General features: G+C 47.0%; 1 protein-coding gene across 1 annotated transcript; it reads left to right on the top strand.

Annotated features, from left to right (window-relative positions):
• Window positions 1-472: 472 nt before the first annotated feature.
• On the top strand, window positions 473-26,048 carry LOC143766329 (protein kinase C delta type-like). Its single transcript, XM_077253963.1, has 5 exons — window positions 473-1,002; window positions 22,220-22,494; window positions 24,302-24,393; window positions 24,904-24,966; window positions 25,595-26,048. The coding sequence occupies exons 1-5, from the start codon at window positions 504-506 to the stop codon at window positions 26,031-26,033; spliced, it is 1,368 nt and encodes a 455-aa protein (XP_077110078.1). The 5' UTR covers window positions 473-503; the 3' UTR covers window positions 26,034-26,048.
• Window positions 26,049-26,479: the final 431 nt, after the last annotated feature.

The raw sequence follows: 26,479 nt of genomic DNA, 5'->3' as shown, positions 1-26,479 counted from the left end.
AGAGCATTATGTGGAGCATTATATGGGGCCATAACTGCATGGAGGATTATATGGGGCATCTATGGGGCCATAACTGCATGGAGCATTATATGGAGCATCTATGGGGCCATAAAGAACTGCATGGATCATTATATGGGGCTCCTGATTCAATATGGATATTCAAAAAAACTTAACCTACTGATGTCTCAATTAATTTTACTTTTATTGGTATCTATTTTTATTTTTGACATATACCGGTAGCTGCTGCATTTCCCACCCTAGGCTTATACTCGAGTCAATAAGTTTTCCCAGTTTTTTGTTGCAAAATTAGGGGGTCGGCTTGTACTCGGGTCGGCTTATACTCGAGTATATACGGTAATTGTATTCCAACCCGTATATCAAATTGATACATTCCTATAGCATATACCCTGGAATCCTATTGGTCAGTTACTAATCACATGACCAGTGTCATCCAGGTGCCCGTGCGCTCAGTTGACAGTTGAGGAAAGTGACAGTTGGAGTTGATGGTGAAGGTGAAGAATCTGTCTGTGGATTATAAGCAAAGCGCTAATATGGAGAAAGAAGAGTTTGTAGGGAGGAAGAGAGCGAGGAAAAGAAGACACTTGGATTCATTATCTGATGACGAGCCTTCAATCAAAAAAACAAAAAAAGCAGACTCCGGACGGAAGACGTCTCCCACCCCAGAAATGGAGCGAGTGCATGAGGACGTCATTGCCCAGAGTGAAGGGCTAAAGAACAGAAGAGACTTCGCCTCATCGGCTGATGAGAAGTCTTCAATCAAAGAGCCCAAAAGGAAGGGCAAAAAGAGGAAGAATCCAGACGCAGGACAGAAGATGTCTCCCACCCCAGAGATGGACCGAGTGGATGAAGACATCATTGTCCAGAGGATAGGACCAAAGAAAAGAAGAATCGGCCTGGACTGTGCAGAGGAAGGAAAGACACCAATTGTTAAGACCAACATTCAGGAAAAAAAAGACCTGCAGAAGTACCCAGGAGGCTCAGGTAAGTAGAGATAAAGAACTATCAATTACAGAGAAAGTTATTGTACATGTTTTATATCTCCACAAGTAATCCGGGGAAAAAAGTCAGCAAAATAATTCTACATCAAATGAACCTTTTATAATGAAAAATTACCAAAACCAGTTTTATATTAGTGCAGAAGATTACAGGTGTTGTAGGCAGTTTACCAATGGGAATGTACAACAATAACATTAGGGTTAAATCATCAAGGTGAATGTCTACTTTATTTCTCTACATTTCAGTTCACCCGTTGTGTATGTCCTATTCTAATGTATAATGTTCTTCTGTCAACTCCACTGTCATGTCAATTAATTCATTTTATGATTTTTATGATTTAAGTTGTGCTGCTGTGATAACATAATTTCCCACGGGATCAATAAAGTGTATCGTATCGTATCGTATCGTAACATGGTCAGAGTTATCTGTTCCCAATTCATGGTGACATGTTCTTATCATTGTGTAATGTCCAGGTTCAGCTCTGATGAGATTTACCACAAGATATGGAAAAGGCTGACACCTTTTTAAAGGGAATCTGTCAGCATGATATAGGGGCAGAGACCCTTATACCAATGATATACTACTTATTGGACTACATGGTGTAATTTTGATAAAATGACAGTCTTGTCAGCTGCAGATTTACCAGTTCTCTCGATGCTGAGCTCTGTATAACCCTGCTAACAACACTGATTGGAAGTATTCTGTGTATGTGTACACTGTGCATAGGCAGAAAGCTCCGAATCAGTGGTCGAGTTATACAGAGCTCATGAATATGGATAACTAGCTTGCAGCAGTCCTCTACTGATAATCTCCTGCTGATAAAACAGTGATTTTATAAAAACTACAGCAAGCAGCTCAATACGTGATACATTTCTCTTTATATATTACAGTATATAGATATATAATTCTAAATACGGTATATTAGATCTCAGATTAGGCGTTAAAACCTTGGTGACATAACCCCTTTAAATGCTGCAGTATCTGAAATAAAATAAAAAACACACACCTCCTGGAATGGCGCCATTCCCACGATGCTGGCACTGAGTCTCCTGTAAACATGGAGTGCTTTTACTTTGTTGCTCTGCAGCACTCAGAAGGGGTTGACCAGTAGTGAATAACTCCTTAAATGACTTTCTCTTAAAGGTCCTAGAAGTTGCCACATTTGTTGCCAATGTTATAATGTTACTATTTCCTCCTCTACTCCCCTTTTGTTTAGTCTTTCCACATTCACATACAAGGTTTCTCCAGTGTATCCCCCCTCACTCTTGAACTCTCTACCCCAACATATCAGACTCTCACCTACTGTGGAAACCTTCCTAAGGAACCTGAAGGCCTACGTCTTCCGACAAGCCTACAACCTGCAGTAACCCTCGCTCCACCACACCGCTGCACGACCAGCGCTGCCCTCCCTTCTGTATCCTCACCCACCCCCTGTAGACTGTGAGCCCTCGGGGGCAGGGTCCTCGCTCCTCCTGTACCAGTCGCTGACTCGTATTGGTCAGGATTATTGCACCTGTTATTACTATGTATTCTCCTTCTCACATGTAAAGCGCTATGGAGTAAATGGCGCTATAATAATAAATAATAATAATCCATGGAAGGACTAGGTGAAGTGCATTATATTCTATGAAGGACCATGGGGAGTGCATTATCTTGTTTGGAGGACCATGGGAGGTGCATTATCTTGTTTGGAGGACCACGGGAGGTGCATTATATTCAATGGAGTACCATGAGGAGTTAATTTTATTCTATAGAGTACCATGAGGAGTTCATTGTATTCTATAGAGGACCATGGAGAGTACATTATATTGTATGGGGGACCATGAGGGGTGCATTATACTGTATGGAGGATTATAAGAGGTTCATTATATTGTATGGAGGACCATGGGGTACATTATATTGTATTGAGGACCATTGAGGGTGCATTATATTCTTAGGAGGACCACGGGGAGTGCATAAAATTCTCTGGAGGACCATGGGGTGTACATTAAATTGTTTGGTGGATCATGGGGAGTGTATTATATTCTATGGAGGACTATGGGGGTGGATTATAGCCTATGGACGACCATGGGGAGTACATTATATTGTATGGAGGACCATGAAGAGGGCATTATGTTGTATGAAGGACCATAGGTCGCTCATTGCATTCTATGGATGACCATGGGGAGAACATTATATTCTATTGAGGACCATGGGGGGTGCATAAGCTTGTTTGAAGGACCATTGGGAGTGCATTTTATGGAAGACCACGGAGAGCGCATTACATTCTATGGAGGACTATGGGGGCTGCATTATAGTCTATGAAGGACCATGGGGAGTGCATTTTATGGAGGACCACGCAGAGCGTATTATATTCTAGGGAAGACTATGGGGGCTGCATTATAGTCTATGAAGGATCATGGGGAGTCTACTATATTCCCAGGAGGAAAATGGGGTGTGCATTATATTTTTAAGAGGACTATGGGGAGTGCATTATATTCTAGGGAGGACTATGGGGGGTGCATTATATTCTATGGAGGACCATGGCGACTGCATTGTATTGTATGGAGGACCATGGTCAGGCCCCAAGAAGCAACCTTGCAAAACTGTGCACGTCGGACAAGGGGATCTCTAGCAGCAGCTGGCCCTACCGCACAGTCTGACAGTTCCAGTCTTCTAGCAGGTATCTAACTATATGAGCATTCTGAACTTCCTGGACATTTAATACACCTTTTTACTGAGATCTGTCAGCAGCACATGTGATGTGAAGGAACTAGCTTCTATGGCATATAATCCATAAGCACCTCACCTTGTCTTCACTCCTCCTGGACTTTGTTTCTTTCCTTTCCTTCTTGCAGGCAGCTATTTAATATTGCATCTGCAAAACTTAGCATATAAAGCAACTTTGTAGTGCTTGCTAAGTCTCTCCGTTCCTGTCCCTTCATGAATGTAAGGATTATACATTCGCCTGCTTCTTTTATGCATGGTGCTCGCATTATATTGTTTAGCTGTGCGCTTTATCATTACTTGCTGCAGCTTCCTTTCCCCCTTTCCCCATCATTTGGAGGCCCTTTTTTCTTGCCCTGTCTTTTCAAATTTGTTTTTATACTATTGTTATTTTATAAAGATATTCTTTTATTTGCATGTTGTTTCATATCACTTCTCTTCTATATGGCACCTTACCATAGTAGATGATGTTAGTCATATATTGATGAAGTGTCCTTAGCCTCTTTATTATTGTATCGCATTATATTGTATGGATCACCATGGTGAGGTACATTGCATTCTATGGAGGACCATGTGGAGCGCATTATATTCTATGGAGGAAAATGGGGTGTCCATTACATTGTATGGAAGACCATGGGGAAGGCATTATATTGTATGGAGGTCAATGGGGGTACATTACATTCTACGGATGACCATAGGGAGCACATTACACTCTATGGAGGACCATAGGGAGCCCATTATATTCTATTTAGGACCATGGGAAGTGCATTATATTGTATGGAGAGCCATGTGGAGTGGATTATATTTTATAGATCAGCTGGGTGGGTGCATTCTATTCTTTGGAGGACCATGGGGAGGCCATCATATTGTATGGAGGACAATTGCAGGTTCATTATATTGTATGAAGGAACACGGGGAGCTCATTACATTCTATAGAGGACCATGGGGAGCGCATTATATCTTATGGAGCACCATGGGGTGCGCATTCAATTCTATGGAGGGCCACGTGGCTTGTATTATATTGTATAGAGGACTATGGGGGGTGCATTATACTGCATGGAGGACCATGGTGGTGCAGTATATTATATAGAGTTCCGTGGGAGTGCATTACATTGTATGGAGGACCATAGGGGTGCATTATATTGTGTGGTGGACAATGGGAAGGGCATTATATTGTATAAATGTCCATGGGGGTGCTTTATATTGTATGGAGGACCACGGGGGGGGGGGGGTGATATTGTGTGGAGGACCATAGGGGTGCATTTTATTGTATAGAGTACCATGGGGAGTGCATTATACTATATGGAGGATTATGAAGGGCTGCATTTTATTGTATGGAGGACTATGGGGAGTGCATTAAATTGTAAAGATGACCATGAGGGGTGCATTATGTTGAATCGAGAACCATGGAGAGTGCATTATATTGCATGGAGGACCATGGGGGGGTCCATTATATTGTATAAAGAACCATGGGGGATTGTATTATATTTTATAGAGGACTATAGGTGGTTCATTATATTGTATGGAGGACCATAGGGGTGCATTATATTGTATGGAGGGCCAAGTTAGGGCATTATATTGCACGGAGGACCATAAGTAGTGAATTATATTGTATAGATGACAATAGGGCGTGCATTATATTGTATGGAGGACCATGGAAAGTGCATTATATTGTATAGAGGACAATGGGGGGGTTTATTATACTGAATAGAGGACCATAGGGGGTTTAATATATTGTATAGAGGACCATGGGACGTGCATTATACTATAAAGAGGACCAAAGGGGTACATTATAATGTATAGAGGACAATGGGGATGTGCATTATATTCTATGGAGGACCAAGGAGAGCGCATTATATTTTATGGAGGACCATTGGGAGTGCAATATATTGCATACATGACCATGGGAATGCATTGTATTCTATGGAGGACCATGGGGAGTGCATTATGTTGTATGGAGGACCGTGGGGTGTATTATATTGTGTGGGGGACCATAGGGAAGGCATTATATTGTATAGATGACCTTGGGGGTGTTTTATATTGTAGGGAGGACCACGGGGGTGCATTATATTGTGTGGATGACCATGGAGGGTGCATTTTATTGTACAGAGTATCATGGGGAGTGCATTATACTATATGGAGGATTATGGAGGGGTGCATTATATTGTATGGAGGACTATGGGGAGGGAGATTTATATTCTATGGAGAACCATTGAAAGTGCATTACATTGTATGGAGGACCATGGGAGGTGCATTATATTCTATAGAGGACCATGGGGAATGCATTATATTGTATAATAGACCATGGGGAGTGCATTATTGTCTATGAACAATCGTGGGGAGGGCATTATGTTGTATGGAGGACCGTAGGGAGTATATTATATTGCATGGAGGTCCATGGGGAGTGCATCATATTATATGGAGGACCATAGGGAGTGCATTATATTGTATAGGTGATTTGTGGGTTCATTATCTATATATATAATTGTCTGAGGGTCACTTCCGTCTGTCTGTCCCGGAAATTATATTGTATAGAGGACAAAAGGAGGTTCATTATATTGTAAAGAGGACAATAGGAGGTTCATTATATTGTATATAGCACCATGGGGAGAGCATTATATTTATAGAAACTTAATTCCAGCTCACCCAGTTGCTCTATGCTCATCCATCTGGGGCTCAGACACTGGGTCATGTCGACCATGTAAATTTTTCTTATGTATGCACCATATTTCTTTTGAAAAGTAAAAAGAAAAGGAAAATCCAGGCCTGTTGAGCCGGATTCCAATTTTTTCTATTTTCCTTGATGTGAGAGCATAATATTGTATGGAGGACCATGGGGAGCTCATTACATTCTATGGCGGACCATGGAGAGTACATTATATTCTCTGTAGGGCTGTGTGGAGCGCATTATATTCTATGGAGCACTATGGGGAGCGCGTTATATTGTTTGGAGGACCATGGGGGATTGAATTATATTGTATAGAAGACAATAGGAGGTTCATTATATTGTATGGAGGATCATGGCAAGTGCATTGCATTATATGGAGGACCATGATGAGTGCTTTATATTGTATGGACGACCATAGGGAGCGCATTATATTGTGTAGATGACATTGGTGGGTGAATTATATTGTATTTAGGACCATGGGAAGGTCATTATATTGTATAGAGGACAAAAGGAAATGGTTCATCATATTGTACGGATGACCATGGGGGGTGCATTATATTTTATAGAAGACCTTGGGTTGTGTATTATATTGAATAGAGGACCATGGGAATGCATTATGTTGTATATAGAACAATGGGAGGTGCATGATATTTTAGGAAGGACCATGGAGAGTGCATTAAACTATATAGAGGACCAAGGGGAGTGCATTATATTGTATGGGGGACCATGGAGAGTACATTGTATTGTATGGAGGACAATTGGAGATTCATTATATTGTATAGATGACCATGGACTAGGACTATGCATTATATTCTATGAAGGATAACAGGGATTGCAATATACTGTATAGAGAACCATGGGCGGTGCATTATACAGGTCCTTCTCAAAAAATTAGCATATAGTGTTAAATTTCATTATTTACCATAATGTAATGATTACAATTAAACTTTCATATATTATAGATTCATTATCCACCAACTGAAATTTGTCAGGTCTTTTATTGTTTTAATACTGATGATTTTGGCATACAACTCCTGATAACCCAAAAAACCTGTCTCAATAAATTAGCATATCAAGAAAAGGTTCTCTAAATGACCTATTACCCTAATCTTCTGAATCAACTAATTAACTCTAAACACATGCAAAAGATACCTGAGGCTTATAAAAACTCCCTGCCTGGTTCATTACTCAAAACCCCCATCATGGGTAAGACTAGCGACCTGACAGATGTCAAGAAGGCCATCATTGACACCCTCAAGCAAGAGGGTAAGACCCAGAAAGAAATTTCTCAACAAATAGGCTGTTCCCAGAGTGCTGTATCAAGGCACCTCAATGGTAAGTCTGTTGAAAGGAAACAATGTGGCAGAAAACGCTGTACAACGAGAAGAGGTGACCGGACCCTGAGGAAGATTGTGGAGAAGGACCGATTCCAGACCTTGGGGAACCTGAGGAAGCAGTGGACTGAGTCTGGTGTGGAAGGAAATGGGCTACAGGTGCCGCATTCCCCAGGTAAAGCCACTTTTGAACCATAAACAGCGGCAGAAGCGCCTGACCTGGGCTACAGAGAAGCAGCACTGGACTGTTGCTAAGTGGTCCCAAGTACTTTTTTCTGATGAAAGCAAATTTTGCATGTCATTCGGAAATCAAGGTGCCAGAGTCTGGAGGAAGACTGGGGAGAAGGAAATGCCAAAATGCCTGAAGTCCAGTGTCAAGTACCCACAGTCAGTGATGGTGTGGGGTGCCATGTCAGCTGCTGGTGTTGGTCCACTGTGTTTCATCAAGGGCAGGGTCAATGCAGCTAGCTATCAGGAGATTTTGGAGCACTTCATGCTTCCATCGGCTGAAATGCTTTATGGAGATGAAGATTTCATTTTTCAGCACGACCTGGCACCTGCTCACAGTGCCAAAACCACTGGTAAATGGTTTACTGACCATGGTATTACTGTGCTCAATTGGCCTGCCAACTCTCCTGACCTGAACCCCATAGAGAATCTGTGGGATATTGTGAAGAGAAAGTTGAGAGACGCAAGACCCAACACTCTGGATGAGCTTAAGGCCGCTATTGAAGCATCCTGGGCCTCCATAACATCTCAGCAGTGTCACAGGCTGATTGCCTCCATGCCACGCCGCATTGAAGCAGTCATTTCTGCCAAAGGATTCCCGACCAAGTATTGAGTGCATAACTGAACATTATTATTTGATGTTTTTTTTGTTTGTTATTAAAAAACACTTTTATTTGATTGGACGGGTGAAATATGCTAATTTATTGAGACAGGTTTTTTGGGTTATCAGGAGTTGTATGCCAAAATCATCAGTATTAAAACAATAAAAGACCTGACAAATTTCAGTTGGTGGATAATGAATCTATAATATATGAAAGTTTAATTGTAATCATTACATTATGGTAAATAATGAAATTTAACACTATATGCTAATTTTTTGAGAAGGACCTGTACTGTATAGAGGCCATGAGGAGTGCATTATCTTACATGGAGGAGTATGAGGGTGCATTCTATCTTATGGAGGACAATGGGGGGTACGTTATTTATTATATGGAGGACTATGGCGAATGCATTATACTGTATGGAGTACCATGGGGAGTGCATTATATTGTATGGAGGACAAGAGGGGCTAAATTTTATTGTAAGGAGGATCATAGGCGGTGCAATTTTATTCTATTGAGGACCATGGGGAGAGCAATATATTGTATTGTATGTCCATGCTGGACATAAGAAGGATATGGGACTCTCATTGAGTATATGGGGAGGCTATGTGAGGCTCATGCAGTATATAGGAGGCTGTGTGGGGTTCATGGTGTATATGGGGATGCTGTGTGGGGGTCATGCTGTATATGGTGAGGCTGTGGAGGCTCATGCAGTATATAGGGAGGCTGTGTGGGGCTCATGCAGTATATGGGGAAGCTGTGTGAGGCTCATGCTGTATATGGGGAGGCTGTATGAGGCTCATGCTGTATATAGGGAGGCTGTGTGGGGCTTATGCTGTATATGGGGAGGCTGTGTGGGGCTCATGCTGTATATAGGAGGCTGTGTGGGGTTTACGCAGTGTATATGGGGAGGCTTTGTGGAGCTCATGCATTGTATAGGGAGGCTGTGTTGGGCTCATGCAGTATATGGGAGGCTGTGTGGGGCTCATGCTGTATACAGGGAGGCTGTGTGGGGCTCATGCTGTATATAGGGAGGTTGTGTGGGGCTCATGCTGTATACAGGGAGGCTGTGTGGGGCTCATGCTGTGTATAGGGAAGCTGTTTGGGGCTCTTGCTGGACATGGGGAGGCTGTGTGGGGCTCATGCAGCATATAGGGAGGCTGTGTGGGGCTCATACAGTATATGGGGAGGCTGTGTGGGGCCAAAGCAGTTTATGGGGAGGCTGTGTGGGGCTCATGGAATATATAGAGGTTGTGTGGGGCTCATGCTGTATATAGGGAAGCTGTTTGGGGCTCTTGCTGGACATGAGGACGCTGTGTGGGACTCATGCAGTTAACGGGTAGGCTGTGTGGGGCTCATGCTTTATATAGGGAGGCTGTGTGGGGCTCATGGAATATATAGGGAGGCTGTGTGGGGCTAATTCAGTATATAGGGAGGCTGTGTGGGGCTCATCCTGTATATAGGGAGGCTGTGTGGGGCTCATGCTGTATATGGGAGGATGTGGGGCTCATACAGTATATGGGGAGGCTGTGTTGGGCTCAGGCAGTATATGGGAGGCTGTGTGGGGCTCATACAGTATATAGGGAGGCTGTGTGGGGCTCATGGAATATATAGGGAGGCTGTGTGGGGCTAATTCAGTATGTAGGGAGGCTGTGTGGGGCTAATGCAGTATATAGGGAGGCTGTGTGGAGCTAATGCAGTATATAGGGAGGCTGTGTGGGGCTCATGCTGTATATAGGGAGGCTGTGTGGGGCTCATGCTGTATATAGGGAGGCTGTGTGGGGCTCATACAGTATATGGGGAGGCTGTGTGAGGTTCATGCAGTATATAGGGAGGCTGTGTGGGGCTCATGCAACATATAGGGAGGTTGTGAGGGGCTCATGCAGTATATAGGGAGGCTGTGTGGGGCTCATGCAGTATATAGGGAGGCTGTGGGGCTCATGCTGTATATAGGGAGGCTGTGTGGGGCTCATGCTGTATATAGGGAGGCTGAGTGGGGCTCATGCTGTATATAGGAGGCTGTGTGGGGCTCATACAGTATATGGGGAGGCTTGTGTGGCTCATGGAATATATAGGGAGGCTGTGTGGGGCTAATGCAGTATATAGGGAGGCTGTGTGGGGCTCATGCAGTATATAGGGAGGCTGTGTGGGGCTCATGTTGTATTTAGGGAGGCTGTGTGGGGATCATGCAGTATATGGGGAGGCTGTATGGGACTCATGCAATATATGGGGTGGCTGTGTGGGGCTCATACTGTATATAGGGAGGCTGTGTGGGGCTCATACAGTATATGGGGAGGCTGTGTGGGGCTCATGGAATATATAGGGAGGCTGTGTGGGGCTCATGCTGTGTATATAGGGAGGCTGTGTAGGTGTCATGTTGTATATAAGGAGGCTGTGTGGGGCTCATGCTGTATATGGGGAGGCTGTGTGGGGCTCATGCTGTATATGGGGAAGCTGTGTGGGGCTCATGCTGTATATGGGGAAGCTGTGTGGGGCTCATGGAATATATAGGGAGGCTGTGTTGGGCTCATGCAGTATATGGGAGGCTGTGTGGGGCTCATACAGTGTATGGGGAGGCTGTGTTGGGCTCATGCAGTCTATAGGGAGGCTGTGGGGCTCATGCTGTATATAGGGAGGCTGTGTGGGGCTCATGTTGTATATAGGGAGGCTGTATGGGGCTCATGCAGTATAAGGGGAGGCTGTGTGGGGCTCATACAGTATATGGGGAGGCTGTGTGGGGCTCATGGAATATATAGGGAGGCTGTGTGGGGCTCATGCAGTGTATAGGGAGGCTGTGTGGGCCTCATGCTGTATATAGGGAGGCTGTGGGGCTCATGCAGTATATGGGGATGCTGTGTGGGGCTCATGCAGTTTATGGGGAGGCTGTGTGGGGCTCGTGCTGTATATAGGGAGGCTATGTGAGGCTCATGCTGTATATGGAGAGGCTGTGTGGGGCTCATGGAATATATAGGGAGGCTGTTTGGGGCTAATGCAGTATATAGGGAGGCTGTGTGGGGCTCATGCTGTATATAGGGAGGCTGTGTGGGGCTCATGTTGTATTTAGGGAGGCTGTGTGGGGCTCATACAGTATATGGGGAGGTTGTGTGGAGCTCATGCTGTATATAGGGAGGCTGTGTGAGGCTCATGCTGTATATAGTGAGGCTGTGTGGGGCTCATGCAGTATATGGGGAGGCTGTGTGGGGCTCATGCAGTATATAGGGAGGCTGTGTGGGGCTCATGCAGTATATGGGGAGGCTGTGTGGGGTTCATTCAGTATATGGGGAGGCTGTGTGGGGCTCATGGAATATATAGCGAGGCTGTGTTGGGCTCATGCAGTATATAGGGAGGCTGTGGGGCTCATGCTGTATATAGGGAGGCTGTGTGGGGCTCATGTTGTATATGGTGAGGCTGTATGGGGCTCATGCAGTATAAGGGGAGGCTGTGTGGGGCTCATGCTGTATATAGGGAGGCTGTGTGGGGCTCATACATTATATGGGGAGGCTGTGTGGGGCTCATGGAATATATAGGGAGGCTGTGTGGGGCTCATGCAGTGTATAGGGAGGCTGTGTGGGGCTCATGCCGTATATAGGGAGGCTGTGGGGCTCATGCAGTATATAGGGAGGCTGTGTGTGGGCTCATGCAGTATATGGGGATGCTGTGTGGGGCACATGCAGTATATGGGGATGCTGTGTGGGGCACATGCAGTTTATGGGGAGGCAGTGTGGGGCTCGTGCTGTATATCGGGAGGCTATGTGAGGCTCATGCTGTATATGGAGAGGCTGTGTGGGGCTCATGGAATATATAGGGAGGCTGTTTGGGGCTAATGCAGTATATAGGGAGGCTGTGTGGGGCTCATGTTGTATTTAGAGAGGCTGTGTGGGGCTCATACAGTATATGGGGAGGTTGTGTGGAGCTATGCTGTATATAGGGAGGCTGTGTGAGGCTCATGCTGTATATAGTGAGGCTGTGTGGGGCTCATGCAGTATATGGGGAGGCTGTGTGGGGCTCATGCTGTATATAGGAGGCTGTGTGGGGCTCACGCAGTGTATATGGGGAGGCTTTGTGGAGCTCATGCATTGTATAGGGAGGCTGTGTTGGGCTCATGCAGTATATGGGAGGCTGTGTGGGGCTCATGCTGTATACAGGGAGGCTGTGTGGGGCTCATGTTGTATATAGGGAGGCTGTGTGGGGCTCATGCAGTATATGGGGAGGCTGTGTGGGGCTCATGCAGTATATGGGGAGGCTGTGTGGGGCTCATGCAGTATATGGGGAGACTGTGTGGGGTTCATTCAGTATATGGGGAGGCTGTGTGGGGCTCGTGCTGTATATCGGGAGGCTATGTGAGGCTCATGCTGTATATGGAGAGGCTGTGTGGGGCTCATGGAATATATAGGGAGGCTGTTTGGGGCTCGTGCTGTATATAGGGAGGCTGTGTGGGGCTCATGTTGTATTTAGGGAGGCTGTGTGGGGCTCATGCTGTATATAGGGAGGCTGTGTGAGGCTCATGCTGTATATAGTGAGGCTGTGTGGGGCTCATGCAGTATATGGGGAGGCTGTATGGGGCTCATGCAATATATGGGGTGGCTGTGTGGGGCTCATGCTGTATATAGGGAGGCTGTGTGGGGCTCATGCAGTATATGGGAGGCTGTGTGGGGCTCATGGAATATATAGGGAGGCTGTGTGGGGCTAATGCAGTTTATAGGGAGGCTGTGTGGGGCTCATGCAGTATATGGGGAGGCTGTGTGGGGCTCATGCAGTATATAGGAAGGCTGTGTGGGGCTCATGCAGTATATACGGAGGCTGTGTGGGGCTCATGCAGTATATAGGGAGGCTGTGTGGGGCTCATGCAGTATATAGGGAGGCTGTGTGGGGCTCATGCAGTATATAGGAAGGCTGTGTGGGGCTCATGCAGTATATACGGAGGCTGTGTGGGGCTCATGCAATATATGGGGAGGCTGTGTGATGCTCATGCAGTATATACGGAGGCTGTGTGGGGCTCATGCAGTATATAGGGAGGCTGTGTGGGGCTCATGCAGTATATAGGGAGGCTGTGTGGGGCTCTTTGCTGGACATGGGGAGGCTGTGTGGGGCTCATGCAGTATATACGGAGGCTGTGTGGGGCTCATGCAGTATATGGGGAGGCTGTGTGGGGCTCATGCAGTATATAGGGAGGCTGTGCGGGGCTCATGCAGTATATAGGAAGCTATGTGCAAAAAGAAAAAAAAGAGCATGAACCGCACATCCCAAAATCATACGTTGATCTAAAGCCGCTAGGCAAAAATTTAAATACTGAACATGAGGTTTTCAGTTTAACATTCTGATCAGACTGTATGAAGCCCACTGCCCCTTCACGGCAAACCTCGTAGTGGGTCCTAACGCCCTAACGGAGCGGAGCCGTGCGGCAACCACCGCCGCAGCGGCCATGCACCAGCAGGGCGGACGGCCTGTTGCCCCACAGCACCCATGCTGCGAGACTGAGTCCCCAAGACTCCAGACCGCGCCGCCCCACCAGCACAAAGCCACAGCAACAATGGCCGCCACACAGCACCAGCACCAAAATGAAGGGAGCATTTAAACTCACCTTCCTCCAGCTCTTCAGTGAGAGCCAAAATGGGCTAGACCCCTTACTTTGCAGTCTCCTGCTAATTAAAATCACCTGAGCCAAATGGTTGATTTTGGGATGTGCGGTTCATGCTCTTTTTTTTCTTTTTGCACAAAGCAGTATATAGGAAGGCTGTGTGGGGCTCATGCAGTATATACGGAGGCTGTGTGGGGCTCATGCAGTATATGGGGAGGCTGTGTGAGGCTCATGCAGTATATACGGAGGCTGTGTGGGGCTCATGCAGTATATAGGGAGGTTGTGTGGGGCTCATACTGTATATACGGAGGCTGTGTGGGGCTCATGCAGTATATAGGGAGGCTGTGTGGGGCTCATGCAGTATATAGGAAGGCTGTGTGAGGCTCATGCAGTATATAGGGAGGCTGTGTGGGGCTCATGCAGTATATACGGAGGCTGTGTGGGGCTCATGCAGTATATAGGGAGGCTGTGTGAGGCTCATGCAGTATACAGGGAGGCTGTGTGAGGCTCATGCAGTATATAGGGAGGCTGTGTGGGGCTCATGCAGTATATACGGAGGCTGTGTGAGGCTCATGCAGTATACAGGGAGGCTGTGTGGGGCTCATGCAGTATACAGGGAGGCTGTGTGGGGCTCATGCAGTATACAGGGAGGCTGTGTGAGGCTCATGCAGTATACAGGGAGGCTGTGTGGGGCTCATGCAGTATACAGGGAGGCTGTGTGAGGCTCATGCAGTATATACGGAGGCTGTGTGGGGCTCATGCAGTATATAGGGAGGCTGTGTGAGGCTCATGCAGTATACAGGGAGGCTGTGTGGGGCTCATGCAGTATATAGGGAGGCTGTGTGGGGCTCATGCAGTATATACGGAGGCTGTGTGGGGCTCATGCAGTATATAGGGAGGCTGTGTGGGGCTCATGCAGTATATAGGGAGGCTGTGTGGGGCTCATGCAGTATATAGGGAGGCTGTGTGGGGCTCATGCAGTATACAGGGAGGCTGTGTGGGGCTCATGCAGTATATAGGGAGGCTGTGTGGGGCTCTTTGCTGGACATTGGGAGGCTGTGTGGGTCTAAGACTTCAGCAGGCGGAAAATTACTTTGTAAAGGCTGGCAAGTTGGGAGATACGCTTTTCTGTGACCCCAGCAGTTTTTTATTTAGTTTTTTTTTTAAGGGGGAACTATTGGAACTTCTGCTCCAGTGCCCCATGATTTCTATGTACGCCCCTGCTTATATGGCTCCTGTAATGCAGAGTATATTACCCATATTGCTGGGTTCTCCTCCGTTGTCCTTGCTCCTTCTCCTGACAGCAGTGGTAGACCAGTGACATGGAGCTGCTGTCCCCTAATGTATAATTCAGGGTCTCATCCTCATTTATCAAAACTGTTCATTAAATTGTCTTTGTTGCCCATAGCAACCAACCAGAGTTCAGCTTTCATTTCTCAAAATGCTTAGGTAAAATGACCGCTGATCACTGATTGGTTGTTATGAGCACAGTAGATAGTCCTGATGTACGGCTATGTGCACACGTTGTGTTTTTGCTGCGTTTATTCAGTGCAGATTTGTCATAAAACGTAAAGTGTTTCTTGATTCCAGAAAAGTGAATGAGAATCCTGAAGTCTCATGCTCACCTTGCTTATCTGTGACTTGCAGATTTGGTGCAGATATAAATCCGTAGCATGTCAATTCTTTCAGCGTTTTTCCTGCAGATTTCACTCATTCTGAGTGGGGAAAAATCTGCCCCGAACTCACAAGTAAGGCTACTTTCACACTAGCGTTTTTGGCTGCATGTCCCAATGCGTCGTTTAGGAGAAAAAACGCATCCTGCAAAGTTGTCTGCAGGATGCGTTTTTTCCCCATAGACTAACATTACCGACGCATTGCGACGCACTGCCACACGTCGCAACCGTCGTGCGACGGTTGCGTCGTGTTTTCGCGCACCGCCGCCACAAAAAAAAGTTACATGTAACGTTTTCTTGTGCGTCGGGACCGCCATTTTCGACCGCACATGCGCGGCCGAAACTCCGCCCCCTCCTCCCCGAACCTTACAATGAAGCAGCGGAAGCGTCTTAAGACTGCTTCCGCTGCCAACGTCGGGCATTTTCTTCACAGTATGCGTCGGTACGTCGGGCCAACGCAGCGCGACGGCCCCGTACCGACGCTAGTGTGAAAGCAGCCTAAACAATGCAGCAAAAATGCGCGTTTTGCCGCAGAGTTTTACCTGACATGACTTCTTTTAGACAAGTCTTCAACCATCTCTATAGCTGCATGGGAGACATACAGAGTGACAAGGAGGGTGAAGCTGGGGGTCCGGGGAAGAGTCTGAGCTGTCAGGAGGGATTCATAGCTGGAGAGGTCATCTTACAGGTCACATGACATCAGAGACTGACTTCCTGTTGGAGCGCCCCCAAGGGCTAGGGGTGCTCGACATCGGGTCCTTCGGTTCTCAAGGGGGATGTCACAGTGGCTGACCCGGTCCGTGGCCCTCGGGAGGTCCGTTGTAAAAGGGGAAAGGTATTTAAAGGGATATGTTCGTGACACCACCTGTGGTATTCGGTCAGGGTGACCGACGCTGCCTAGGGGTCCGCTGGGGTGATGATATGGCAGCTAGATGGTATACCTTCCCACAGGTGAAGTGTGTCCCCAGGGCTTCCCAGAGTGTAGATGGTGGATGGTGTGAGACGCAGTGAAGAACGAGGACACAAGGTTGCAGTCTCTTTACCTTTACTGAAGACTTCAGCATCCACAGTCCAGAGCACCAGATCACAGGGCAGGCAGAGTCCGCCCGGTTTGGAGGCAAATCTAGAGTCCCCTTATCCAGGTGGAAATCAGTAGCCTTCCTCTAGCGCCTGGGTGTTGTAGTACCTTATTGCTGAGCCTCTCATAAGGTCCTCACAACTGTTGTAGATATTCTAGATGTTGTGTCTCTCTCTGTCCCCCAGATGGATAGGACAAACCTGTATGACCGGTGGCCTGAGGCTTTTTACAGGGCCTCTATCATGCCCCAGCCTCTCGTGGGTGCCACCTTGCCTCCTGGGTATAGGGCGGGAAGGTAACGTGGATTTAGCTGTCCTGCCGGTCTCTGGAGCAAGGCATAGTGAACTGTTGCTCCCTCGGTTTCCGGCTACCGGGATCCTGCGCCTCAGAAGGAGGCAGCCTGTGTAGGGCAGAACAGGTTTTCTCTCCTTTTGCTATGACTTCTCCTCACTCTCTACAATACAGTTCTCTGTTCGTGTCTCTTTCTGGAAGCTGCCGCACGTGGGGCAGGCGCAGCTCTGTGTCCTTCTGTCTAGGCCTCGGACAGGATCCCACCCCAACTACCTGAGCAGAGCTCAGATAGCAACTGCCTGAGCGGAGCTCAGCCAGCTTCTGTCTAACTTCCTATCCAGACCACCAGTTTTACCTAATTGTGAAGAGTGCCCTAATAAATAGGAGCATAGCTCCCCCTGGTGGACTGGAGTGTGAAATGTGTTGTGTGTTGGTGTTACCTGGTAGTGAGATCTCCTTTATCGCCTCCAACCGTAACACCACTCCCCCTAGAGGAGAATGATATTACTGCAACGACCAGGACCCTGGGGCGCTGCACTGTCAACACATTAGTGCATGTACTGTAATAGTTATCAGACCGGAGATCACATGACCCAACTCCCTATAATGAAGGGGGGATGTGTCAATGTAACTGATGTGGGATGAAAGAAAGCACTTCTGGACGACCCTTACATTATACATTTCTGGGCAGTCCACTCATTACTCTGCACTGACGGTCTAAAACATCAATGGAGTGTAAGCAGCTTGCACAAGATGGTGAAGCTGTGGGGTGGCGAGCAGACTGTCAGCCAGACTTCCCAGACAGTAGGTAAAACCTGGCTTATTACCATGCTCACCATCTCCATGGTTGAATACACTGTGCTAAACCAGCGCTTCTGTATACAGAGTAAGAAGAGATTAGAAGACATGGACTGTGCTTCCTTCTCCAGATCCAGAGAACATGTGACGCTAGATGTAGGGAGGGACCAGGAGCTGCTTGGCTGTAGGTCAGGTCAGCTCTGCCATGCAGGCCGGAGGCTGAAATTCTCCTGTAACTGGGGAGAATATACCAGCCTAAGCTACAGGGTAAATTAGCACTAATAAGAATGTTAACCCCTTTATGACCGTGGAAATGTTGGTACGTCCAAGGTCGTCTCCCCCTGATTTTATCAGCTGACATGTGACCCTAACAGCTGCGGTTGGAATCGCTATCCACCCGCGGCTGTTAAGGCTACTTTCACACTAGCGTCAGGCCGAAGTCACCAACGCTAGCGTTGTCTCCGACGCACAACGGGGGCAGCGAATGCATTTTTCCAGCGCATCCGCTGCCCCATTGTGAGGTGCGGGGAAGTGCGGGGAGGTGGGGGCGGAGTTCCGGCCGCGCATGCGCGGACGGAAAAAGCGGACCGTCGGGAGCAAAAAACGTAACATGTAGCGTTTTTTGGTCCCGACGGTCCACCACAACACGGCGCAACCATCGCACGACGGTTGCGACGTGTGTCAATCCGTCGCAATACGTCGCGTAATGTTAGTCTATGGGGAAAAAACGCATCCTGCAAACACTTTTGCAGGATGCGTTTTTTTCGGCAAAACGACGCATTGTGGCGGATTGCAGTTAACGCCAGTGTGAAAGTAGCCTAACATGTTTAATGCCGCTGTCAATCTCTGACAGCGGAATGTAACATGATCGTGCCGGAAGCGCATCACAAACCCTGCCCATCGACACCCACGTCACATGACCGCGGGCTGCTAATGAATTGGCATGACAACCCAGAGTCTGCGGAGACCACTGTCATTGTCATCACCCAAACTGCTGTGAGTATTTTAGCTACAGAAACGCCCTGCCATGTGTAGCACAGGTGATCGGAGGATCGCAGCTACTAGTCTCCCATGGACCATTGTACCCAGTAAAAACACATTCCCCCCATATGAACAAGAAAAGGGAATCTAAAAAATGCCATAAAAAGTAAGCCCCATGTAAGGCAAAAAAAGGCAAAACTTTTGAAAATCCAAGTGAGAACATTCTTTTTAGAGCACTTATAAGCGCATGTATGAGAAAACCCAAAAAAGTGTATGGTCAGGAATGGGGGGGTGCAGCCTGGTTGCAAACTGGTTAAACAGCTAGAATACTGAAGGCGAGTGATCTTTATATATGGAAAAAATATACTGGAGCGATTTTCTAAAAAGGAGACTGTCAGCAGGTTTGTCTGCAAATTTATATTTTTAGCTGCATCATAACTGAGAAAATGTAGCTTTAATCTGATTTACGTTGCTCCCGAGTTTTGGGAATTCTGTGACTATGACATGCCCCTGGCATTCTGCAGTAAGTGCTTTACCACACCTCTGCTCTGGAGTGACAGTTGTAGCATTCGTCCAGATGCCCGTTTAGATGCCCCTCCAGATGCAAGTCAATTTGAAAATGGCGCCCGCCATGCCTGCGCAGTAGCAGCTATCAGTATGTATAGATTCCATAGCTGCTATTGCGCAGGCGCTGGCGTCACTATCTTGGAGGAGGAAATCTTTTCTTTCTTCTCCAGCTAGATTGCGCCGCCGGGGCCTGCACAATAGCAGCTATCGGATCTCTATATACACCGGTAGCTGCTACTGCGCAGGTGCGGCAAGTGCCATTTTCAATTTTTTTTTTTTTCTCCAAGCTGAATAACATGAATAAAATGTATTCGTGTCACAGTAAACATGCGATTATGCTGCAGTGCAGGTGGTACGGCCGGCACCTTCCTGCAGAAGCACTTTTTATGTATATACAGATATTCAATATGCAAACTAGTGGGCAGGTCAGTGAGGGATCAGTGACCTGTCAGCAGTCGGCATTATTAATATATTATCAGACACCATATACACCAAACACACCTTAGGGCATGAGAATCTCATTAACACAAAACTGAAAATACAGATTAAAGAACAACCACATCGCCCAAGGTATCATTGTAAGGCCGGGGTCACACTTGCAAGTGCAATGCGAGACCCTCACCTCAATTCCTGGCACTGCTGCCGGCACTTGGGACCGGAGTGTTCAGCTGTATAGAAATCCATGCAGCCGCACACTCCAGTCCCAAGTGCCGGAAGCAGTGCTGGGTATTGAGGCGAGAAACTCGCGCCGGTTTCTCACATTGCACTCACAAGAGTGACCTTGGCCTAATCAGTATAACGGCGCCAACCTGACACTGTGTGTAGGTTACTGTGCACAATCCTGCTGACAGGATCCCTTTAAGCACCTTTTCAGATCTCCCATCTAGAGCTGCCAGCACAATACTGTAGCACTTTGCTGTTTCCATCAGTCCCATAAATTTTGAGTTGAAAATAGCAATATGCATGTTTCACCACTATCATATACAAAAACCCTCGTCAATGGACGACTGCAGGGGTCCTTTTCTAGTGATCATGAGAGTCCCAGAGTAAGATAGGTGATAAGTAGAGTCAGGAAAATGTATTCAAGTGAAGTTCAATTTTACAAACATCACTATTCTTTTCCATATTTTTTGTAGTTTGCTCCTAAGGAATTCAGTAAAATAGTTTCCACAATTTTTGTTGAACTGTACAGAGTCGGCCGAAGGTTAAAAAACTAATGTCTCTGCTGCTTGTTGTCCCCCTTACGGTCCTCAACACCTCTACTTACCATCACTGTGCCATGAAACCTCAGGCATCTTCACACTAGGCTGGGAGTAGACCCTGGGTGTCCCTGAGTCTGGAAGTCCTGGTCTACAGTACTCGTTGTAAGGCTGTGGCACATGTCGTAACATGATGACTTGCTTCATGACTCTAGCAAGGGACTTCCAGCTGCAAGTAGGCCCCAGGACATCTCTTTGCATGAGCAGGGAATTCACAGGCCTAGTCACGGACAGAAGTCCCGGCCTAGTGTGAAGATGACCGGGTTCCATCAGCGCATGCTGGCAGTAAGGAGCAGCGCCAAGGACCTTGTGGATGACAAAGAGCAGAAAAGTGGAGCTGTGAGGGGAGTATTAATTTTCTGGGTATTTTTTCCTGCATATTATGCTTGGGGAGTCTTTCCATACCCCAGTACCTGAGAGCTTAGTAAAGGAAATCGAATTAGCTGAGAATAAATTCACTGTAAATCGAATGTCCAGGTAAAATCCAGAATGCTGTAGATAAGCCCCTGATGCCGGTGGGCTTAGCTCATCTTCGATTTTGGGAGTGACAGGTTCTCTTTAACAGACAGAACCGTATAAGATTAATTACATGAATACTAAGTTGCTTATTAATAAAATCCATTAAAGGGATCCTGTCACCAAGTTTGGCCTGTGTGAGATACGGCCACCACCTTTTAGGGATGATATACAGTATTCTATAGTGCGGTATATCTGCCCTCAACCCGACCTGTAAGAGAAAAAGACCTTTTATTATACTCACCTGCAGGGCGGTCCGGTCCAAACGGTGACAATGTTCTTAATCCGACACCTCCCATCTTCTTATGATCGCCGTCCTCCTTGCTTTGTGTGGATGACACGTCCTTGCATCATCCGCACAGTTTCCTCGGCATCGCGCTCCTGTGCAGTCATACTTCTCAGCCCTTTTGAGTGGAGAGCGAAGTACTGCAGTGCGCGTACGTCAAGGTTCTTTGTCTTTTCCCGGCACCTGCGCACTGAAATACTTTATTCTGCGCTCAATCTGGCAGAGAAGTATGACTGCACAGGAGCGCTATGCCGAGAAGACTGTGTGGATGACGCAGGGACACGTCATCCATGCGAAGCAAGAAGGAGGACAAGGATCGTAGGAAGATGGGAGGTGCCGGACCAAGAACATCGACACCCCTCGGACCGGACCGCCCCGCAGGTGGGACTAATAAAAGGTCTTTTTCTCGTCTCACGGGTCAGGTTGAGGCCGATATATCGCATTATAGAAGGCTGTATATCAGCCCTGAATGGTGGTGTCATATCTCATATTGGCCAAACCTGGTGACAGCTTCGCTTTAACACAATTTATGAAATGAAGAACAAGCTTTACTTAGAACAGAAGATTTCCTCAGTGTGAATAATGTCCTGTAAATGTTAGATTTATTCTGACATTTCCCATTCACCCCCCCTGGTAGGAAGCAGCGGTGTTTGGCCATCCAGCTCCAGCATAATCTCTCATTCCATCAAGGATAGATTATTATTCCACCATGTGATCGGAGTTGGAAGCTTTGGAAAGGTCCTGATGGCGGAAGATACTTTAACCCGCAAAGAATTTGCAGTGAAGATCATCGGCAAAACAGCCCTGCTGGCCGGAGGGGATAGGCTGGATGTGATGGTGGAGAGGCGAGTTCTGCAGCTGGCATCTGGAAGCCCCTTCCTCGTCCACTCAGCCTTCGCATTTCAGACCAAGGTATCATTGTGACTACTTAGCGCTATAAGATTTGGCCACTTCTCTGATGTTGGTAACCTGTTCATCTGAATGGGAGCTGTCCTGCAGGACCCAGGAGTGACCACTAAACCTTGTGTGCTCCGTACACTGCTCACATCCGGCTTTTAGAGGAGACGGTAACAGCTGATTGGACCTTAGAGCCACCTCCACAGAATGCAGCCTTAGTGCTGCTGAAGGTGGCTCTTTTACCTTAGTAGGTAGTGGGGCTAGTGACAGGTTCCCTTTAATGACATATTCTGAGGATGGGCTCATTATAAGAGTGAAAAACCCCTTTATCAATTGTCGCTGCACTACAAGCCTCACTGCTCAATGGGCAATACCTCTGCCAGGGACAAACTTTACAGATGTGATGTAGGAGGTATTAATGTGCAGAACAAAATGGCTCTAATAGTTATCCATTTTTTTGAGGTTGGATTGAAAACAATAGCCAGCTTGCTAGTGTTTTTGAGGTTTTACGGCTCTTACATATTATGTTACCTTTATTCTCGGGGTGTTTATGATTATGGTAAAACCAGCTACAACGCTCCTGCGGAAAGTGAGTATATGTTTATTTTTTATTTTTTTAACCTGTCATACGTGGCTGGGCAATATACTACGTGGCTCTGTGCTGAATACTACGTCACTGGGCAATATACTATGCGGCTGGGCAATACACTACGTGGCTCTGTGCTGTATACTACGTCACTGGGCAATATACTACGTGGCTGGGCAATATACTACGTGGCTTTGCAATATACTACGTGGCTCTGTGCTGTATACTACGTCACTGGGCAATATACTATGTGGCTGGGCAATACACTACGTGGCTCTGTGCTGTATACTACGTCACTGGGCAATATACTACGTGGCTGGGCAATATACTACGTGGCTCTGTGCTGTATACTACGTGGCTCTGTGCTGTATACTACGTCACTGGGCAATATACTACGTGGCTGGGCAATATACTACGTGGCTCTGTGCTGTATACTACGTGGCTCTGTGCTGTATACTACGTGGCTCTGTGCTGTATACTACGTGGCTCTGTGCTGTATACTACGTGGCTCTGTGCTGTATACTACGTGGCTGGGCAATATACTACGTGGCTGGGCAATATACTACGTCACTGGGCAATATACTACGTGGCTCTGTGCTGTATACTACGTGGCTCTGTGCTGTATACTACGTGGCTGGGCAATATACTACGTCACTGGGCAATATACTACGTGGCTCTGTGCTGTATACTACGTGGCTCTGTGCTGTATACTACGTGGCTGGGCAATATACTACGTGGCTGGGCAATATACTACGTGGCTGGGCAATATACTACATGGCTGGGCAATATACTACGTGGCTCTGTGCTGTATACTACGTCACTGGGCAATATACTACGTGGCTCAGTGCTGTATACTACGTCACTGGGCAATATACTACGTCACTGGGCAATATACTACGTCACTGGGCAATATACTACGTCACTGGGCAATATACTACGTGGCTGGGCAATATACTACGTGGCTCTGCTGTATACTACGTCACTGGGCAATATACTACGTGGACATACATATTTTAGAATACCCAATGCGTTAGAATCGGGCCACAATCTAGTATTCTACATAATTGTTTCGAATTTTAGGGGTCCCAGCAGTTAAAACACCTTTTTCATTCAATGAGTGACTACATATCACAGCAATATGCTTTCATTTAACTTTCTTGGATAGAAAACCCCTTTAAGTAGTAAAATCTGTATTTGTCTTTAGTGTATAATAAATGCAAATGTTCCATATTACAGATTAATATTTTCTTTGGAATGGAGTACATGCGCTGTGGGGACTTTCACCAACTTCTAGAAAGGAATGGGCCACTAGACATCGCCAGTGCCAGGTAATGTGTTAAAGGAGTTGTCCGATCTCAGAAGAAAAGTCATCAGTCACTGTACATGACTGCAGACTGCCAGATTGTGACAGGGGGCAATGCGCACACGGTCACGACCTCCCTGTGTTCCCCAATCAGGTGGGCGATCCTGTGTACAATTTGCACATTTGTGGTCACGTGCTGACTAGTCTCACCCGGCTTCTCTCAGTAGTAAAGAATTGAGAGACGTGCAGGGTACAGTCAGAACATAATCGCCAATATGTAATTTTCATACATTCATTCATTCATTCATTCATTCCTACCTTCTCGAGACTGCAGTACTGATAGTGTGCACTTCTTACACCGTCACGATTCGGCGGTCATATACAGTGACTGCAGACTTTTCTTCTGAGACCGGACAACCCTTTTATAAAACCCTCTAAGTTAAGAGGAATAATATAGAATAATGCTTCTAATGACTGATATGATTGCCAGGTTTCCTCTCTGAGATCTGATATTTATTCATTTTCTCTTTGTCAGATTCTATACCGCCGAACTGGTGTGTGGGATCCAGTTCCTCCATTCAAGAGGCGTCATCCACAGGTAATCTAGTCAGTGTTAGGCCGGGTCACACCAGCGTATATTCTCTCATCTAAGAGAATCCGGACGATTATCCAAATCGCACGTTGATTAAACTCTGAACAGAATTTGATCAGAGTGATCACAGTGTGATTTCATTTTTTCGGATGAGGAGAAGATGGGAAAAAAAAGTCTCCATCATCTGCAATCAGACTGCACTCAGATGTCATCCGAGTGTAGTGTGATGTTTTCCATGGACTCATTGACTTGCATATTGAAGCATGATCCGATAATCTGATCCAACTCGGGCATGTTGCAATCGGAAACAATCAGACATGTACACGGCCCCATAGAATAACATTGGTCCGAGTGCAATCTGATGTTTTGTCACCCAGTGACAGAATGATGCGCTGTACCTGGGGTCTAGTCGTCCTGTCTGGTGTCACGGACAGGAAGCTGCAGATGAGCGGCCGTCACATGTCATACAGTGATCCCTACAGTGCGCAGGTACGGTACATAGTAATGGAGTCATCTCAGATGAGCAAAGTACAGCAGGAAGAGAAAAGCGGTTTATTCCCATCTGTCATCATGTGACCACAGATAGAAGAAGAACACTTACTTTATACTCAGGTTATTTTTCTTTTTCTTACAGAGACCTAAAGCCCGAGAACATCCTGGTGGCTGAGACGGGCCATATTAAGATCACGGATTACGGTCTAGCACTTGACAACATGCACGGAGACCAAACAGCCACCGGATTCGCTGGAACAATAGGCGACATGGCTCCTGAGGTGAGAATAGAATGTTTTTATTTTTTGTATATACCGTATTTTTCGCTTTGTAAGACGCTCCGGATTATAAGACGCACCCCAAATTTTGAGGAGAAAAATAGGAAAAAACTTTTTAATAAATTGGTGGGGCGTCTTATAATCCATGCGTCTTATTACTTACCAGGGGTTGTGGCTGTGGTGGATCAGGGTCCCAGGCTCGTTGCTGGAGGCAGGAGTGGAGCATTGCTGCAGGCTGGGATGAGGGGTTCTGCAGGGGGCTCCTGTGCTGCAGGGGGGCTCCTGTGCTGCAAGCTGGGATGAGGGGTCTGCAGGGGAGCTCCTGTGCTGCAAGCTGGGATGAGGGGTTCTGCAGGGGGCTCTTGTGCTGCAGGGGGGCTCCTGTGCTGCAAGCTGGGATGAGGGGTCTGCAGGGGAGCTCCTGTGCTGCAAGCTGGGATGAGGGGTCTGCAGGGGGCTCCTGTGCTGCAGGGCTGTCTCCGGTGCTGCGGTGTCTCTGGCGACATTCTGTGAAAGGCCAGAGCCCCCGGCAGTTCGTCCATGCGTTCCTGTATGACTGACTCCGGGAAAATGGCCGCCGGAATCTTGAGAGATGAGATCTCAGCGCTGAAATCTCATCTACCGAGATTCCGGCGGCCATTTTCCCGGAATTAGTCATACTGGAACGCATGGACGAATGACTCCAGCATCACCCGGGGCAGCAGCGGACAACCCCGGCAGCGGCGGCGGACGACAGCGGAGGCGGGCGG

The sequence above is a fragment of the Ranitomeya variabilis genome, chromosome 1 (genome assembly GCF_051348905.1).
Source record: "Ranitomeya variabilis isolate aRanVar5 chromosome 1, aRanVar5.hap1, whole genome shotgun sequence".
Taxonomy (NCBI): Eukaryota; Metazoa; Chordata; class Amphibia; order Anura; family Dendrobatidae; genus Ranitomeya; species Ranitomeya variabilis.
Note: the sequence above shows the minus strand (reverse complement) of the source record. Positions and strands in the feature narration are given on the sequence as shown.